The following is a 20,792-nucleotide window of genomic DNA, read 5'->3' on the forward strand; positions in this document are numbered from 1 at the left end:
ACTTTTGTCACGTACTACGTCAAAGATTGAATACAAATAACACGTGAAAAGATAAGGTGCAATATGATTGCACAAATATTTGTGTGCATTAAGCACCTGATCATCCTCCATCTTGGGGACAGGGCCTGTCTGTTGTGGGGCCCAAAGCATGATGGAGGGCGATCAGGTGCTTAATGTACAAATTGTGTGCCATGTGATTGCACCTGAATGCTCCCTAACCCCACCTGAGGGAAACGGATCCCATCATTTGAAGCAGGATGGGTTTCATCATACATTCAATCTTAGCCATTGGATGGCTAGAATTGAATGTATGATGAAACCCATCTGGAGTCTCATGTTCAGTTCAGATCAAGGGATCTCTTAATTGATACCATATGTGCCAGAGCCAATGACCCCATTTTGAATGGGGCCTACATACTGAGAGGGTGGTGTGTGTTCTCTCCCAAAGGCGCACTAAATGCCACAGTGCGTGTTCGGGGGTCCAAATGAGCGCCATGTATTTATGGGGCTTGTATTCCCGTGTGTGTCGGCATCACTTAGCATCAGAGTCCGGTGTGGTTGAAGGGACTTAAGTACCCTTTCTTTCTATTCTTGCCATGAAACGACGGTTCGAGAAAATGAAAAAATGTTCTCTATTAAAAAAAAAGGAAAACAACAGTTTGAAAAAAGAACAAAAATGTCCTATATCTAGAAAGTCGAGGATGATGTTGACTCTTCAAAGTCTAAACAACGAAACGAACCTGAAGCACTCTCTCTTTCTTTTTTATTTGAACTTTTCATTGTCATCTTCTTCTTCTTCCTTTTCCGTGAAACATTGTAAAACCCTATCTCTCTCTCTCTCTGTATCTCTCTCTCTAGAGAAGAAATTAAGGGAGGCAAAAAGCCAGCGATCTGATGGTGATCCTCATCCTCTTTCTTCTAGCAGTCGCCAGAATGCTGCCCTCGTCCAGTGGGCAACCGACTGCGGCGGTCCCTCCGTCGCCTTCGAGGGACACCTACAATGGAATCTTCCTCCAGTACACCTACAACGAAGTATTTCAAAGTACAATCCGTCTACCCCTTACATCGACAATACTTTTGATCAGGGCTATGCCTTTCAGGCCATCCTGACGTTGCTCAACATAGGCGTCGGGAATGGCGCGTTCCTCTCCAACTTCTTCATCACGGACCTTAAGACTGCCATCGGGACGACTGTCGACTACAACCTGATCACGGTAAAGATAACGCTCAAGGGGGTGATGTTCGACATCGCAATTTACAAAAATTGCGTAGCACAAAAAAAGTGGCAAATCACAAAATCGAGTAGCGATTTATGAAAATCGCGTAGTGAAAAATAAATAAATGGCAAATTTCTATGCGATTTTCGTAAATCACTATATTGAGTAGCGATTTACGAAAATCGCGTAGCGAAAAAAATGGCAAATAGCTAAATCGAGTAGCGATTTACGAAAATCACGTAGCGAAAAAAAAAATGAAAAATCGCTAAATCGAGTAGCGATTTACGAAAATCGTGTAGCAAAAAAAAGTAGAAAATCATGAGAAAGGGTGTTACGAAAACCTCGAGTAAGAAACAACCGGAGGAAACATATGAGCGCCACGATCAAACAAAACACTTTATTGCTCTTTTTCGACAGTTACAAGAGGGAAAGAAAAGAAAGAATTTATACAAGGCCCCAAAAAATTTTTGCGCTGCCCCCCAGAACCCCCCCCCGCCAAGGGCATCCCCCCTGGACCCCCTCCCCCCCCGCTGACTGTGCAACGGGACCCGTGCCGGGGGGAGCCCCTGGACCCCCCTCCTGTAAGGGCAAAAACTCTGAGTCAGGCTCCATAACTCATCAAGTTGAACCATTATACAGTCAGTGTTCTGGTCAGTCAGTGCTTGATGGAGTAGTGTAGGATCGTTTGCTGGATGTGCACAGAGGAAAAAAGAGAAGGGAGAGAGAGAGAGTTGATGTTCATGGCCTTCTTCAGGGTGGATTCCTTTCTCGGATAATCCTGTAGTGTAGGGACTGGGTCTTAAATAACCATCTTTGGGGTACTTAAGTCTTTGCAACCGCTCCTTTTTTAGAATCGTCGTTTTTATGGCACCCATGGAGGAAAGGGTACTTAAGTTTTTGCAACTGCACCAGACTCAGACTGATGATGACAAACATGGGGATACAAGCTGCACGTAGTTACATACGTGGCACTCATTGGGACCCCCAAACACGAGATGTAGCTAACGGCTGTCTTTGGGGGGGGGGGGCATATAACCTGCTTCGCATATTTGGGCATGGACGATAAAAGTTCCAGTTAACCCTAGCTATCTATGGTCCCTTGATTTCATTGGATTTTTAGTCTCCATCAAGAGTAGGCCCTTCAGTTTTGCTTAGAATAAACCTACGGGAAAGGGTAAGTATTTTTGGGTAATTTTCTGATATACACCTACAGTTTGCCTGAAATTTCATTTCAGGTATCACCCTTTCTAAAGTGCCTGATATTGACCTACGTTTTCCTGACAATAGCCAAACAAGGACTTGGTCTAACCTACCACTAACGTTACCTAGTTATCCTATGTGACATATTGTAAAATGACAAATATATCCTTGTACTCTTTTCTTTTTCATTCATCAATATATTTATATGGATCTGACCCATGCTTGTATGGACCTTTACAAAAATATGGGTTATATCTGATTTTGAATTTGGGTTTTAATTTTAGATCTGAATCCGGCTAAAATATCATGATAAGCCTATTAACTTCGAGTAGTAAAATGGGTGTCATTAGACCCAAATCCGATTTTAATGTATTTTTTAGTAAGCAAATGGATCGGATCCAGATCAGTCTGGATCTGGAACAACCAAATTTTGCAAATTTGGCTTCCTGAATCCAACCTGTTTGCAACCCTAATTTTCAGTTCTAACCTTGTTATGAATAAGCCCAAATATATTTGTTAAATATAACTCAAATTCATATATATGCTATTCAGTAAAAAATATGGGTCAATTTTTTATGTTTGGCTCTAGTTTTAGACATATATACACTTAGGTCTCATAATAATGCTTTGAAACCGGTTGGGCTGTAAGTTATGGGGTCCGCTAAAATAGAGTTACACCCATCAATTTTCTTGTGAAAAAAGGTTCGACTTACCTGATTTTTACTCAAATAGGCTATAATGCTGATTTGATTCGAACCAAGATCATATATATATATATATATATATATAATGGTATGGTCCAAACTCAGTTGTCACCCAAAACTGAAAATATGGTTAAAATAAGTGGAAAGTGTGATCCGTTTTAATTATTTGCAAGTCTAACGTTCAAGGGTAAAATAAGTACTTTTAAACGTTAAGCTAGGAAAACACTCATACATAAAGGGTAAAATAAGAAGTTTAAAGTAATTTTTATAATATGTTTAATGGTTCTTCAATGTTGCTTGTGATAGTAAAAGATCTAGACAGGTACATCAAATAGAGTTTATCTAACTCAAGCGGATCGGACCTGTTGGTTTTCAGCCTTAGACCTGTGGGTTGCATGTCCTGTCCTAGGGTTAGCACCCTGGTTGACATGGTGGGGGTAGAGGCCGTAGGTTTTTTGTGGGTAATATAAAGGATATATAATAGGAGAATGGGGTCAAACGATTAACTGGGTAGGTACAGTTTGGGCTCGGTGAGTTGTTCAAATAAGTCTAAAACTTATAAGACCTGATCTAGAGGATCTATGCAGGTCTGAGAGAAGTGCTAGACTGTGAAGAAGGTTGATATCATTCTAGAGTTACCTTCAATCGAATAATTTTGTTGTAACGGTAGGATGCAGTTTCAGGTTTCAAAAAAATAGGTAAAAACTTGGCTAAGGCTCGGATCAGAGGATGAACATCACTTACAACTTTGTAATAGGCGGAGCCCCACGACCACACCTTACCTTACGTGGCCCACATTTGAAAAAGTTAGCCACACACCCATTCACCAGCGAGGTTTGACATTGTGTCTTCAACTCAAAGCCTTCACAACCACCCTGCACCATGCATCACTGTGTCTTAATACGTACGCCAAATTAGCGTTCAAACGTAATGTAAGGATTTATAGAGAACGTCAATGGGATATTTGCATCATTTATCTGTCAGATGGCTCTTAATATTGAATATTAAGTAGAAATTTGAATTGGTTATATAAACGCAAGCCTGATTATGGACCGCTAATATTTCACTGCATTAAGTAAAGAAATTTGAATTGCTTCTTGAGATGTGACAGACCATGACCATTGTTGCTCCAAAGATGTATTTGCTGCACTTGTCCAAGCTACAGTTTTAACACGGGAAACACACGCACACACACACATGGCTGACATATGTTGGTTATCCTCATATAAAGAGGGTGGTGTATGTTCGCCCCCGATGATTCACTGAATCCCACGTCTGTGTTCGGGGCTTTGAATGAGCACTACGTATACAAGCACATGGGGCTCGTATTCTTGTGTATGTTGGCATAACTTTGCGTCGGACTCTGGTATTGTTGCAAAGACTTAAGTACCCTTTCTTGCTATTCTTCCAGAATTAAACAGAGCTGTCCATCTTAGAGATAGATATTTCTTAATGTAGCAAAATTAGAGATTGTTTCTTTGTTATGGTGTTAAATGCCTTTTTTTTTTCTTCTTAAAATTATGTGTAGGGCCGGGCTGTTCGTCAATAGCATACGGGGCATCCAGGGAGATTGGTCCCTTTCGAATCAACAAGGCGGGTTCATCTCTTTATTTGAACAAATACTCATGGAACCAAGGTGCTTTATATATATATATATATTATTTATTTATTTTAAAAATCAATCTAAGTGCATGGTGACTCCTTGGAGGCAAGGGGTGGGCCATCCATTTAGACCATGGGTATACCAACCATAAGTATGGCAGGCTTAGTGAGCATGACTAGGTCTTTATTTGATTCCGAGGGTGGTAATTTTTACCCTTCATGAAAAAAGTAATTCACTTTTTTACTTTATAACTTTTGGGCGTAGCGGCAAACATCCTCTTCCTTGAATCACCAGCAGGAGTTGGTTTTTCTTACACAAATACAAGCTCTGACTTGGAAGACTCTGGAGATGAGCGCACAGGTAAAACTTGTTTAGGTTTTTGTGTCTTATATTCAGGTGAACAACTACAACTTGGCGTGACCTTGAGTTTGCAACCCTAGTTGCGCAATTGCTTGACTTTTTCTTCTTTCCCTGTGGCAGTTAAGAATTTGGACTGAGAGAGATGCTGGATTGTGATAATCTTGGGTTACTACCAAACCCCCAGCCATAAGTGTACCTCTGCAAGTGACAGCCCTCCATCTCTGGGATACATAGCCTGTCAGCTGTGGGGTCCAACAGAAGATGGAGGGCGGATCAGGTGCAGCAGCACACTCAAGTGTGCAATGTGATTGCACCTGATCTCTGGCCGAAAAATAGGGGTATATATAGGGGTGGCAATTTCTGACACGACCCGCCAACCCGCCTCTTAGGCGGGTTCGGGTTGGGATTAAGCCAACCCGTTTAATAAACGGGTCGACCCATGTAACCCGTTTATTAAACAGGTCGGGTTCGGGTTGGAGGTATGCCAACCCGCCAACCCGGCTGACCCGTTTAATAAACGGGTTAGGCGGGTGGGTCAACACGCCAACCCGTCTGCCCGACCCATCAACCCGACCCGCCAACCTGCCTACCCGATCCGTCAACCCGCCAACCCGACCCACCAACCTGACCCGCGAACCTGAAAACCCGTTTACCCGACCCAACCCATTTATTAAATGGGTTGGCGGGTCGTGTCGGGTTACCCGTTTATTAAACGGGTCGGGTTCGTGTTTGCCACAGCCGACCCGTTTAATAAACGGGTCGGGTTCGGGTTGAGGTATGCTGACACGCCAACCCGCCAACCCGACCCGCCAACCCGCCAACCCGACCCGATTGCCACCCCTAGGTATATATCCACATGCCTCTCCCAACTGTTCACTCTCTAACACATAACATCTCCCATTCCATCTTTATAGAATCGGGTATAGCCACTCCACCACATTCCAACCCGCTCGTTCAAGATCCAAATGAATGGCTTAAATTGATTCTCTAGTAACAAGCATAGGGCTTAGTTATCTTGAGGTCTCAATGACCATGGCTGCATGATCTTGGTGATATAGACTGACTTTCGTATGCTCAATTGTCCTAGTATTTAAACTTGCTTTTATCAAAAAATAGCCTTTTAGAGTTTTTTTATCCTTGCTAACGTTCCCCCTTGTGATAAAATGCCAGCTGGGGATGCATTGATTTTTCTGCTGAGATGGCTATCAAGGTTCCCTCATTATAAATATAGAGATTTCTACATTGCTGGGGAGAGTTATGCAGGTAAGGCTCAATTTGTTATGTGAATCACTTGAATTTTAATTTGTGATTGATGAGTATGCATGCCAATTTACAAATTCCAAATTAGTCCTTGTGGGCCCCACTACCGATGAATTCCACATTGATGGCTGAATTAAGAGTTGAGAAGTGCTGCATTCAAAAATATATTTTGGCCACAAGTCAATCATGCATCATGGCAATTTGGTTTCAATCATGCATCCCCCCATCTTGGTACCCTTATGAAATCTTATTGATGCCAGTTGTCTGATCAAATAGATCAATACAACATGGTTGATTTAATAAGAATCGAACCTTGGGTCATATTTTTTTATAAAAAGATAAGATTTTTTAAATCACAAAATGTTGTGTTTTTTTCGTCTGTTAATTTTTTTAATTGCCAAAAATTCCTGTAAACAAGTTGGATTTTGACTATTCAAGTATTAATCTTCATTAAATGGACAATAAAGATCACATTTACAGAGACGGATTTATTCATAACAACTTGCATAAACGAAATTCCATAGAGGGGTATGAAGAGAATGGATATGAAGATAAGAATGATTTAGGCCTCATTTGGATGACTGCCAAGCTCGGTTTTCTGAATACTTGTATTCTAAAAACCTGGCTGAAAACTTGGTTTCTAAAAGTGTCTCAAACCCTGGTTTTGATGCTTGGACCATAGTGACAAAAGTTTTTATCGGCAATTTCTCGTTTTTCAAAAACTCGCTAGAAATTGAAAAAAATCTATAAATCTCGGATTTTTTTGGCAAAATCTTGGCAATAAAAAATAAATTAAAAAATATAAAAATGATTTTTTATAAGAAAATATTAATAAAATTTATTAATATCACATTTAAATCGCAATAAATAGCCGTTTAAAACATAAATATCACATTTAAATCATGGTATTTATGTTTTTTTTCATAAATCTTGCGATATTTTGAAAATCTCGTGAGAAATTGCCATTTTAAGCTTTCAGGCAATTTCTCACGATATTGTCGCGAGTTTTTTCATAAATCTCGCGATATTTGTCACTATGGTTTGGACATCTTATTAACTTGGTTTTGTGATTTTTTCATGAAAATGTTCACTCCAAAATAACTTATATATATATATATATATATATATATATATATATATTACACAGTGTATAAATAACATCTTATAATATAAAATCTATTTTACATTTTAGATATAACCTATTGTGGATTGGAGATTTTTTGAAGAAATAAAGATTTTTTAAAATAGGTTTTTTGAAATGGATTTGGTTTTTAAAGAGTTGTAGGGTCTCTTTTTCAAGTAGCATCTTTCCTCCGACTATGAGTAGGGATCAGTCACTATAAGAACTTCAAATATACAGACTTTTGGATTTTAGCTTGCAATGTCATATACTTCAAATGCAAATCAATGATTGGCCAATGCTGAGTAGCTAATTCTAATTGGTTGAGGCTATGTTTTTTAGAGGCAAGTATGATAGGCAGGTTGGAAAGGAAAACTTAAAAAAGGGTAGGTTCGTTGAATGTAGAAATCACAATCTAGGATAAGAATGATAACCTAGATAGGCCTTATCTTCATTCTCCATCGAACCAAATGAGGTAATTTTCTTCTAATGACAATTTAACTTACTAATGACAATCCATCATTCTGGAACCTTCTTTGCAAAATTTAAGGAAAATACTAAAGACAAATCAAGTCTCTGATGACAATTGAAGAAGCCCTGATGACAATTATGGATTGTCATCATCGAATAGACTGAACTAAACTGACAAGTTGTCTTGTTTTAGCGGTATCTTTTTATTTGGATGTCGAATTGAGATGCAATTTTTTATGTTGAAAAGTTGACATTTTTTACTTTTATTTTTTAAGTGTAAAATCAAATTCTATTGTCTTGGTGGTAAAAAACCCCACTCAATGTGGTCTTTACATGAAAATCTTGACTTTTAAGAAATAAGTTACTTTGTTTTAATTATAACTTTGTACTCTAATGTCAAATTGACCTGATTTTGTTTACATTTGAAAGCTAAAACTTTCTAATTTAAAAGTTTTTAAAAAAAAACTAAATATTTCAAAGACCAAAAATGTCTTGAAAGATGATTTTGCTTTATAAAAGACCCTAGTCACCTTGTTTTTCGAAAGAAATATTTTTAGAAAAGTACTTGATCAAAATTGTGGTGTCCATTCTTATATACAATATATAATATATAATTTATATACACATTATATATATATATATATATATATATATATATATATATATATATATATATATATAGAGAGAGAGAGAGAGAGAGAGAGAGAGAGAGAGAGAGAGAGAGAGAGAGAGATGCTAACACCTTCTCCCACCCATTAGAAATCATAGGCAGTGTGACAAATATTGCGAGATTTATGAAAATCTCGCGATAATATCACAAGAAATTGCCTGAAAGTTGAAAACGGCAAATTCTCACGAGATTTTCAAAATATCACGAGATTTATGAAAAAAACATAAATACCGTGATTTAAACGCGATATTTATGCTTTAAATGGCCATTTATCACAAAAAAAATTCCTATATTTTTATTTTTAAATAATTTTTATTAATATTTTCTTATAAAATTAATTTTGATATTTTTTAATTAATTTTTTATTGCCAAGATTTTGCCAAAAAAATGTGCGATTTATGGATTTTTTTTTTAATTTCTTGAGAGTTTTTGAAAAATGAGAAATTGCCAATAAAAACTTTTGTCACTATGATCATAGGTCTCGGCTGCATCTTTTTAATATGAACTTATAAATGTATTCGTCATAATTTATTCAATAAGAATCATGCTTTGGATCATGTGTTTTGGACATATAAATAAGATTTTTTAAATCATGAATTTTGGTACATAGTGAGCCATTGATTTTTAGAGATCTTAAAAAACCTACATGGATGCCAACGATCCACATATGATGTATGAACAAACGGAAGTTGTGTACCATAATCAATAGCTATAGGTATAGATAAGGAAGCATAGAGTATATATGGTGGGTGCAGTGTTGTGAAAGGCGTTGAGGCATAGCGAGGCACTCCACCAAAAACTGAGGTGAGGCATAAGTCTCGAGGTGTAAAGCGTAAGCCTCAAAAAAGAATTTGAAAACTTAAAAAAAATTATAAAAAATATCTAAAAATACAAATAAATAAAAAATGCTTTATTGATTAAATAACACTCAATAAGAAATAGAAAATCTCAAATAAGTACTAAAAAATATGAGATTTACATATAAAAGTAACTAAAAACTGATTATATAACTGGAAAATATATGAGATTAACCAAAAAAAGTTAAAATATACTAATAAACTGATTACATAACCGAAATAACTGGAAAATATATGAGATTAACCTACAAAATTTAAAATATATGAGATTATTCTAAAAAATATGAGATTCACATATAAAACTGACTAAAAAAATGATTACATAACTGAAAACACATGAGATTAACCAACAAAAGATAAAATATACTAAGAAACCGATTACATAACTGAAATAACTGGAAAATATATGAGATTAACCAACAAAAGTTAAAATATATGAGATTATTTGAAAAAAATATAAGATTAACATATAAAAGTAACTAAAAAACTTATTACATAACTAGAAAATATATGAGATTAACCAAAAAAAGTTAAAATATACTAAGAAGCTGATTACACAATTGAAATAACTGGAAAATATATGAGATTAACCTACAAAAGTTAAAATATATGAGATTATTCTAAAAAATATGAGATTAACATATAAAAGTAACTAAAAACTAATTACATAACTGAAAAATATATGAGATTAACCAACAAAAGTTAAAATATATTAAGAAACAGATTACATAACTGAAATAACTGGAAAATATATGAGATTAACCTACAAAAGCTAAAATATATGAGATTATTCTAAAAAATCTGAGATTAACATATAAAAGTAACTAAAAAACTGATTACATAACTGGAAAATATATGAGATTAACCAACAAAAGTTAAAATATATTAAGAAACTAATTACATAACTGAAAAATATATGAGATTAACCAACAAAAGTTAAAATATACTAAGAAACTGATTACATAACTGAAATACTGGAAAATATATGAGATTAACCTATAAAACTCTTATTGATTAGGTCTCATAAGTCTTGTTGTAATTTTTTTTTGCGCCATAAGGCATAGAGGGTCGCGCCTCAAGGCAAGGCGTGCCTTTTGTGCCTTAAGGCACATTTTTGATAACACTGGGTGGGCGAAAACAATGGTTAAAGAACCTAACATAGCTAGGTTAAGGGCTAATTGAGCATAACATTGTTAGGATCTCACTTAGCCCCTTATGACCATGACCTGCAAACAAACTCTTATAAGCATCTAAAATATCTTTCGCGACATGACCAATGCCTTAATTGGTCTTATACATGTTAGAAACTATCAAGAAAAGAAATGCAATAGCCAAATGATGGTGTGCAATATTGGTTAACCATAGGCCTCTTATTACTTGATCTAATCCTCCATAAAAAGTAAGAAATTTCACATATTTTGATCAATTCATAATTAAAAATAGGGTTGCTCCCTCTGTAAAATTGGGATAAAGTTGAGTCATAAGATCTCAATTCAAGATAAATTTATGAGAAAGTGATATTTCTCCAGTGTTCAGGAATTTGTTAATGGGTAAAGATGCATGTACTTGATGCCTTGCCCAAGAAAAAAACTCAAGTTAGTAACCCTGCTAAGTGTCAACATGAATTTTACATCTTGGAATGCATGCAATTTTAGAGCAGCTTTGTGATAAAGGAACCAATTGATCCAAAACTTGCACATGATCTTTAAGTTTGTTTTGACTAAAAACTGCATGTAGAACATATCTATAAGGTCTAATTAAGAAAAAGCCTCAAAAGTTTTGAAAATTAGGGCAAGAATATCCTCACATTACTAATATATATATAGATAAAGAGAGAGAGAGAGAGAGCCGAAAAGCAATCAACATTACTTAAAAGTGAAACTCAACAAAGCGTTGAGTCCCACAAGCACAAACACAACAACAAAACATGAAAACATCATTTACACAAAAAAACAAAAAAAAAAACAAACACAAAACAGAAAACTCATCAAGGACCAAAGACATCTAGATGAGGATCAGTTGGTGGCAGAAGCAGGTCTTTGAGATATATGCGGAAGATAGCATACACATCATCCAAGACCCTATGAGTCAAATGGTTAAGGTTGAACGGGACATCCCAAAAAGTAGCATAATTTCTGGCCATCCATATGAACCACCACACTGTAAATAACCAAACTCTCCAAATAGTCCTCTACTTCTTTTTGCTGTAGTTTCTGGCCATCCATATGAACCACCACATTATAGCAGGGCTGAGGATAAGATCTAACGCAAAACAGCCCTCCCGCACAACAACTAATGGATCCCTCCAAGTTTTAGAAAACAATTCTCGAAACACTTCACACAACCAAAAAATATGTGTAGTTTCTTCAACCTGTCGACAAAGCACACACCAACTGGGAAACTAAAACCCCATCCTCTTGATATTGTTATGGGTTTGTATCCGGTCATGAAGAATCAACCAAGCCAATACCTTGGTCCTCAGAGATGGTCTCTTCGTCCATAAAGCATTTTTGGGGATCCAACCCAAACCTGGAGGTAAAAGAGAATGGCAAACCTTGTGGACTTGGAAAACTCTCGCATTCAAGACTGCCCATTAAAGCCAAGATATGTCTACCCCCACGTCCAAATCCCTATCAAGAAACAAAAGCAATGCCCTAAACCACATTTTCCTCAAATGCGATGTGTATGGTCCATGAGCCCCCTGACGAACAACAAAGCAAATCGATTAGACCATATTTCAGTCGAAGGAAGTTTGCACATGCATCCTGTGAAGTATGAGCCAACCAACACTGCTTCACAACCAATGCCACACTCCTTTTACGCAAAGCAAAAATTCCTAAGCCAGCCATAGTCCTTGGCCTAATGATGGAGTCCCATCCCACCAAGTGCCTCTTATAAGGTCCATTTACACCACGCCACAAAAACCTTGACAGGATGCGCTTAAGCTGTTGCTCAACGTTGACAAGCATGACACAAACCGACATAAAAAATTCCAGAATCGCTGACAAAACATGTCTGATCAAAGTAATTCTGCCCGCAAGAGACAAATATCTGGCACACCAAGACTGGAGTTAAGACACACCTTGTCAACAATCGGTGCCCATGATGTTTTAGAAGTTGGCTTGACTTGTAGGGGGAGCCCCAAGTACTTGATCGGCAACGACCCTAAGGCATAGTTGAATTTTTTTTCACCGCGTTTTGACTGGTCGGATTGCCATTCAGAAGTGTGACCGAACACTTATTTTCATTGAGCCTCAGCCCGGACAAAGATTCAAAAAACATAAGAATAAGCCTTACGCGAAGCATCTGCTGTAGTGAAGACCTTCCAAAGACTAGCATATCGTCTGCATATTGTATAATATGCCCAGAAAAACCTTGGATATCCAACGATTGTATGAAGCCCCTTGTCTGCGCGCGTCTAAGAACCACAGCAAGTCCTTTTGCCACTGTATTAAATAAAAGCGAAGATAACAGACATCCCTATCGTAGGCCGCACTGCAATAAAAACTGCTCACCCTTTATCCCGTTAATGGATACCATGGCTTGTGCATTGGTAATGAGCTCTGACACCCATTTGGAAAAATGGTTGTCGAATCCCATGTGATTCACCACTTGCAAAAGAAAATGCCAGTACATAGAATCATATGCTTTATTAAAATCAAGCTTCAACACAAAGTAAGGAGTACGACTTGCATGCATGGAATGAATGACCTCTGAAGCCGAGATATATGCTTGTTGAACTCTCCTATTAAGAATAAAAGTAAACGGAAAATCAGAAAATAGATTAAATACCACCAATTTGAGCTTTGATGCTAAGAACTTTACGAGTATACGATACAAGACTCCCATTATGAAAATGGGTCAGAAGCACATAATACACGTGACGACGCTTTCTTTTGAAATAAGAGAGATTAATCCGACATGACACTGCCTAGGCAGTCTAGAGTTATAATGAAACTCATCAAACACTGTACATAAATCACTCTTCACTACTCGCCAAAAAACTTTGAAAAAATCTACAGGGAAACCATCTACTCCTTGTGCCTTCCAACCCGACAAATCTTTAATTGCGTTCATGATTTCTGCTTCCAAAAACCTACGTTGCAAGGTTAAGACCTGATCCAGTTAAAGAGAAAAAAATAACTCATGCTCAATATTACCCCCCGTATTTGGCAGATTAGAATAAAGCTTCTCAAAATAGTTGGAGATCGCCGACACAAGATTTTGCCCTTCCCACAACACTCCGTCAATTATGATCGATTGAAGGATACTTCATCTAAACCAATCGAAAGCAAATGAATGGAAAAAATGAGTATTTTCATCCCTTGCCACCAACCATTTCACCCGAGCATGATGCTTCCACTTCAACTCCTCTTTTATCCTCCAACATTTCAGTAATGTCGTCCGATCAGCAAGTCTGCTTTGCAACTCCTGCAACTGCGCGTTCGACAACCCTTCGGTGAAAGATAATAGGGTGAACAGTGATGAGATCTCTGCCTCCCATTCAGCCATCTCATGAAACTTACTCACAGACCGCCTTTGCAACCAAAGTTTAATATCCTTAGCTAGGCGCAAAAGCTTCTTTTGATATCGAATAGCAACCATGTCTTCATGAACCCTCGAACTCCACGACCCCTCAACCACAAAATGAAACTCTGGTTCAGTTAACCATCACTGCTCGAAAGAAAATCGACGAACTGATCTAAAGCCTCCTCCCCATTGCACGATCACCTGACCATGGTCGAACACAATTGGGGGGAAGAATCCACCCCTTTATATCTTGGATGATTTCGAGGAATCCAGTTGAAATTAAGACTCTATCTAGCACCCTACAACATGGTCATGTCTGTCGATTAGACCAAGTAAACCTTTCTCCAAACAATGGCATGGCGTATAATTGATTAGCGGCAATGAAATCTTGGAATCCTCCGATCGACAGATTGGGCATTACTAAATTGTTCGAATCTTGAATAGACAATAAACAATTAAAATCTCCCAATAGAATATGGCAATCACCAGCCAGAGTGAGCACTCAATTTAGATCCTCCCATAACAATAATCTCCTAGAAGCGCAATTTGGGCCATACACCGTAATAAGCATGACCATACGGTTCAGAGCTTGTATAGGAAAAGCGATGAAAATAAAAAACCGGCCCAGGTTCACCTGAGCCACCCCCAATGAAGACTTTCACAAAATTAAAATACCCCTAGCATGATTAAGAGTAGCTTTAAAATAGAAACTCGCGCCCCTCCACAGCTCTAAAACCGAAGCAATAGAAACCTCTTGCATTTTTGTTTCATAAATAGCAATCACATCCAAATTTTTCCGTCTAATCCAATTAGACAAGAATAAGCATTTTGTCGGGCAGTTTAGGCCCCGAATATTCCAGCAAGCCATCTTCATTGGACACAATACAAAATAATTTGAGGTCTGTGTGTCCGGGGTGAACGACGGGGTGAGACAACATCTCTCCTTTGCACGTGAGATATAGTCGTGCTGACATCCCTTCCATTTCGCATAGACCCTAAATGAGAGGACGTTGAAGACACATCATGCAAAGAAGGTTGATTAACTGATGAAACCACAACTGTAGCACGTACCGTAAGATCCTTTGAGATTTCATATAGTTGTGATTCAGATAAATCGATACCCAGTAGTTGTGTTGTCGCCGTGACATCAAAACCCATCACTTGAGAAAGCAATTGGTCATCATCCCCCTTTCCCTCTAAGGATTCACCTTCATTGACTCTGTGCATAATGTTTATTCGCACCGCTTGAGGAGCCTCAAAAAAGTCATGGTCCCGACCCACCCCCTGTCACAAACTAAGGCGGGAGCCATATCCGCCCGATAATGAAAAACTTTTGTTCCAAAACAAGAAGTGAGAGAAGAGATGTAGGTCGTAGGAGTTTCCAAGATGATCTGAAATGGTCCCATGATGATGTATTTTATGTTGCCAACCGTCGAGAAAATGACATGGCATAAAAGTGAAATATCTATGCATTGGCTGAGAATGATACGTCCTTCAGGGGCTGCTTTCTCACAAGTTTTTAAAACAGGGTAGGCATAATACGAAGCGTTGGGGATCACATCTCAGTTGCCATAAACCTGATCCTCTAGCGTAGAGCGAGTAGGGGTGGCAATCGGGTCGGGTTGGCGGGTCGTGTCGGCGGGTCGTGTCGGCGGGTCAGCATACCTCAACACAAACTTGACCTGCTTATTAAATGAGTCGGTTGTGGCAAAGACGAACCCGACCCGTTTATTAAACGGGTAACCCAACACAACTTGGTTAACCTGTTTAATAAACAGGTTGGGTCAAATAAACGGGTTGGCAGGTTGGTGGGTCGGGTTCGTGAACCCCGACCAGAAAATCCAGGTGAAACTACAGGTTTCGATGTAACTAGGGAGAGGACAAAAGAAATGGCACACCAAACAAGAGAAGGGGGGGGGGGGGGGAGACGTATGAACGTGGGTAATAGACCACTACTTAAAGTCATAGGACAGGAGGGACCAAAAGGTCCAAAGCAATAACGTATTCTGTGAAAGGTAAAAAGGTAAGAAGTAGGACTGTAGGAGGACATAATCGTCTAAAGGAGATAAGCAGGGAGTACAAAAGTCTACAGTGGGGTGGGGACTACCAGGTCCGATCGGACAGTCAGAGGACATAGGAGAGGGTGTCCCTTTGTGGGACTTTATGTCAAACCTGGTCAGACTCACGCAGACAAGACCAATCTTTACCGAGAAACAAAAAAAAGAAAAAATTTGCCGATCTTTTCAAAAAAGTCTGAGCTTTCCCAAAAAGTCTTGTCACCGAGCATAACCTTATGTTGTTTTCATAGACCACCACTTAAAGGAGAGTTTATTAAACGGGTCAGCCGGGTTGGCGGGTTGGCATACCTCTAACATGAACCCGACCCGTTTAATAAACGGGTTAGCCGGGTTGACCCGTTTATGACACGAACCCGTTTAAGCCAAACCCGAACCCGCCTAAGAGGCAGGTTGGTGGGTCTGGTTAGGTTTTGCCACCCCTAAGAGCGAGTAATGATGTTAACATCTTCACGAGAAGATTGTTTCTCTAAGTATCGAAAAGGGGCCTCTGGTATTATGGAAAACTGTGACGACCGCTCCATCATGAGTTTGAAACAGTCGTCCACTGAAGACGCAAGTTCCAACGACAATGGAGACTTTCTAGTGGGAATTTGGTTTGTTCGACGGACAAGAACCCAGATGGATCCCACCCGAAAGGCTTGGAATGGGGACTCAAAAGATTCGAACAAACATAACTCATGTAGATTGCTGAAGGTAACCTTCTTTCGTGATTCACACAGCGAATTAACCGGATCCGAAGGCAAATGAGCAGAAAGGCGAAAGCTTCGTCGGGCACAACAAACAGGGTGTCTGTGTCCCTGACGCTCACACTCACAATAAAAACAACTGCTGCGGCTGCGAAAATTCAACGATAAGCATTATGAGCACCACCAATCGTCCCTCCGAGCTCATGAAATTTCTGCTCTGCCAATGACAGAACTGAAGGACGGTTGCCATGCCTATAGAACAAGCTGCCATTCGTCAAGGAGTTCCTCCGCGGAAAGCCTGAAAAAGAATGATGGGTGTAGGATGGAACCGACAGAGCAAGCCCCTGCTGCCTCCTTCCACACTGCTCGCAGGAATTGCCTAATGTCATGGAGCATTAACGATCTGGTTTTCAGGCATGTTGCGAAAACCTCTCCGAGGTGATGAAAGAAGGATGTTGTTACAAGGAAAGGCAGTCGAACGAAAGCACCATGCTGTCGCAGACAATAAGCAACCCCTCAATCATTAAGGGACTTCTCCAAAACACGCAGGGCATCGCGGTTGATGCGATGAGGCTGACGAGAATTGAGGCCCACAAATGCTCCAAAATTCGGCCGGTGATGATGATTATGTGCCATAGAAGCCGCACAAAGATAAACTCCTCACAGAGATAGGGCGAGAGAGAGTGAGAGGGAGTCTGGTGAGGGGGTGGAAGGGCATCGAAACAGGGCCATATCGGCGTCAATGGCCCCAACAAGCGGATAAAGTGGTCAGAGAGAGAGAGAGAGAGAGAGAGAGAGAGAGAGAGAGAGAGAGAGAGAGAGAGAGAGAGAGAGAGAGAGAGAGAGAGAGAGAGAGAGAGAGGAACCACTCACCGTTGGATTGGTGGCGGTGGTTGGAATCTTTGACGCCGGTCATCGGAACCCTGAAATCCTTGACGCTAGTTATCGAAACCCCTTTTGCAGGCTAAGAGAGAGAGAGAGAGAGAGTAAGGGGTAGGTGCTTGATGCTTTTTTGTGCTTACCGTGTGCCTATCGAGCTTTGGAAAGATTGATTCAACTTTTGGATCATCTGATTCCAACAACAAGTTAGGTTTTTATAAGATTAAAAAATAACAATCTACAATTTTAAAAAATAATCAATGCATAAAAATTCATTTTTTTCTAAAAAATACATGATTCAAGTGTGATCTTCTAGTAAATCGATCATGCAGAATACATATGTAGGGCCAGATTTAAAAAAAACAACTCGAAAACCCCTATCCAAGCTTAATAGGCATGCAGTAGGTACAAAAAGGATCAGGCACCTACCTTTTTACCTTTATATATATATATATATATATATATATATATATATATATATATATATATATATATATATATATATATATATATATATATATAGTCAAAAATCTATAAACAATGATAATTGATGGTGTTCCTTCTCTAACATTAGAGTTTTTTATCGATCAAACTTTACATATTAGATTTTTATCATTCATTTAGTAGGCGACATGTTTGAGATTATGAATTTTTGATGTTTAAATGCAAAACGCTAAAAATCAATGGCTCACAATAGTTTGTATTGTAAAGTTTTAAATGCATTGAGCTGTTGAATCTTCAAGTTTCCAAAATATGCTTATATGCCATAAAATTTTCATGTAAAGCATATTTCTTACTAAATAAATTATAAAAAACAAATATATGAGATACGATCCATCTCAAGATTGGAGAATGAGAGTCACGGGTTGTAGATTTTAGACCTTCCTTTGGTTGGATGGTCCCCCCTCTCTCTCTCTCTCTCTCTCTATATATATATATATATATATATATATATATATATATATATATATATATATATATATATATATATATATATATATATATATATATGAGAGCGACCAGAGAAAGGTTACTGGAGGGCGGCCCTTTTCTTGCCACAAAGAGGAAGAGGGATGATCTGCTGGCTGATTTTCAGCAAGCATGTGGTAAAAAATTGGCCCAAATCTTCCTCTATTAAAAAAATGTAATTTGTGTGTCCATTTTCCGACCACTCACTAGTTAGAAAATGTCCAGAGTGGTCCCTCAAAGTTGTATAGTACCAGCCTGGCTATCCTGCGGCTAGTTGATGGCCAGACAACAGCTAAACGAACTAAATTCTTTAACAAAAGGGACTACATGTTTTAGCATTTTTCAGTCACCTGAGATAGTACCGACCGACTATCTTCCGACCACCATCTGACTATAAAATGGCCCGACAGTGGTTGTGTTGAGCACTGTGACAAAGGAGGGTAATGGGGGCAATGTTGGGGTGCGGGCAGGATGATAAATATCAACAATATTTTGAAAATATTGAGAAATAAAAAACCACGATATAATAGCCCACCATTTTATACTTCAAAATAGTGTTATTTTCAAAACATTACGATATTTTTGTTAATCATAAATATCACATTTTGTCATGATATCTTACGTCTTAATCTGAATATTTAAAAAATAATAGAGATAATTAACCACTCTATATATTTTTGAATTTCCATTTAAATAAATAATGCCATCTCTCTCTCTCTCCTAAAGCGTAGCACACGTTTTCAAAACATCCAACTTTGGAAAGTGTTGAGAATGGAAAATGGTTTCTTAAATCCATCCTGAAAATTAAAAGCTTTGAATCTGTTGTCTATTGAGAATATAAAACATTTTACCAATGTACACTTGGAAATTAAAAGCTTTAAATGATTTTATTTAAGTTTGAATTTTGAACAAAGATCTAGGATGGGTGTTATTTTAAAAAAAAAATCCTATTTAGCCCCATACTCTTTAAATTTTAACAACAACAAACAACAACAACTACAACTACGCCTTCATCCCAAAACAATTGGGGTCGACGATATGAACCAAAAAAGAAAATCATTCTAGATCTTCCACATGAATCCTTCTCCTTCAATCATTTCTATCCAATGTCGTGTCCTCGGTGAGGTTCAAAGCATTCATATCCTTTCCTATCATCTTCATCCAAGTCTTCTTAGGCCTACCCCGACCTCTTTTAACTAATATATTTTTCCATTTCTCCATCCTTCTAACTGGAGCATCATTAGGCCTTCATCGAATATGTCCAAACCACTGTAAACGATTCTGTCTCATCTTAGTTTCAATGGATGCAACACCTACCTTCTTACATATCTCCTCATTTTGAATCTTATCTTTTATTGTATTTCCACACATCCATCTAAGCATACGCATCTCAGCTATACTCATTTTTTGAATATGATGTCTCTTGGCAGCCCAACATTCTGTACCATATAGTAAAGTGGGCCTAATTGTCATCTTATAAAACTTTCTCTTCAACCGCAATAACATTCTACGACCACACAACACTCTAGTTGCACTTTTCCATTTCATCCACCCAACCTTTATCCTATGATTTACATCTCCATCAATTTCTCCATACTTTTGAATGATAGATCCCAAATATTTGAAACAGTCATCCACCGGTATTTCTTGCTCTCCAAGCTTCACTACACTCCCTTCACTACTTTGTTGCTTACTAAACCGACATTCCATATATTCTGTCTTACTCTTACTCAACTTAAAGCCTCTTGCTTCCAATGTCTGTCTCCATAATTCTAACTTAGCATTAACCTCAACTCTAGACTCATCAATCAAAATAATATCACCAGCAAACAACATACACCATGCCACATTTTCGTGAATTGATCTCGTACGCTCATCCATCATTATAGCAAATAGGAAATGGCTTAATGCAGATCCTTGATGTAACCCAACCGTTATAGGAAAATTGGTTGTCACCCCTCCACAAGTGTGAACATTGGTTACTACTCCTTCGTACATATCTTTAATTATACTAGTGTACTTGAGAGAAATACCTTTCTTCATTATTGTCCACCAAAGAACATCCCTAGGTACTCTATCATATGCTTTCTCCAAATCAATAAAAACCACATGCAAATATTTGTTCCTCTCTCTATATCTCTCAATAAATTGTCTAAGAAGACATATAGCTTCCATAGTTGATCTTTCA

The 20,792-nt window shown here is 38.2% G+C and overlaps 1 protein-coding gene across 1 annotated transcript in view; it reads left to right on the forward strand.

The window, feature by feature from the left end:
* Positions 1 to 20,792, forward strand: part of LOC149837363 (serine carboxypeptidase 24-like) — a 37,739-nt gene that overhangs the window by 746 nt on the left and 16,201 nt on the right. Inside the window, exons 2-4 of the mRNA XM_090005995.1 lie at positions 4,650 to 4,757; positions 4,989 to 5,084; positions 6,255 to 6,347. Of these exons, the coding sequence (XP_089862121.1) occupies positions 4,650 to 4,757; positions 4,989 to 5,084; positions 6,255 to 6,347 (297 nt within the window). The remainder of the gene's footprint in view (positions 1 to 4,649; positions 4,758 to 4,988; positions 5,085 to 6,254; positions 6,348 to 20,792) is intronic.

The sequence above is a fragment of the Nuphar pumila genome, chromosome 5 (genome assembly GCF_984573655.1).
Source record: "Nuphar pumila chromosome 5, dmNupPumi1.hap1.1, whole genome shotgun sequence".
Taxonomy (NCBI): Eukaryota; Viridiplantae; Streptophyta; class Magnoliopsida; order Nymphaeales; family Nymphaeaceae; genus Nuphar; species Nuphar pumila.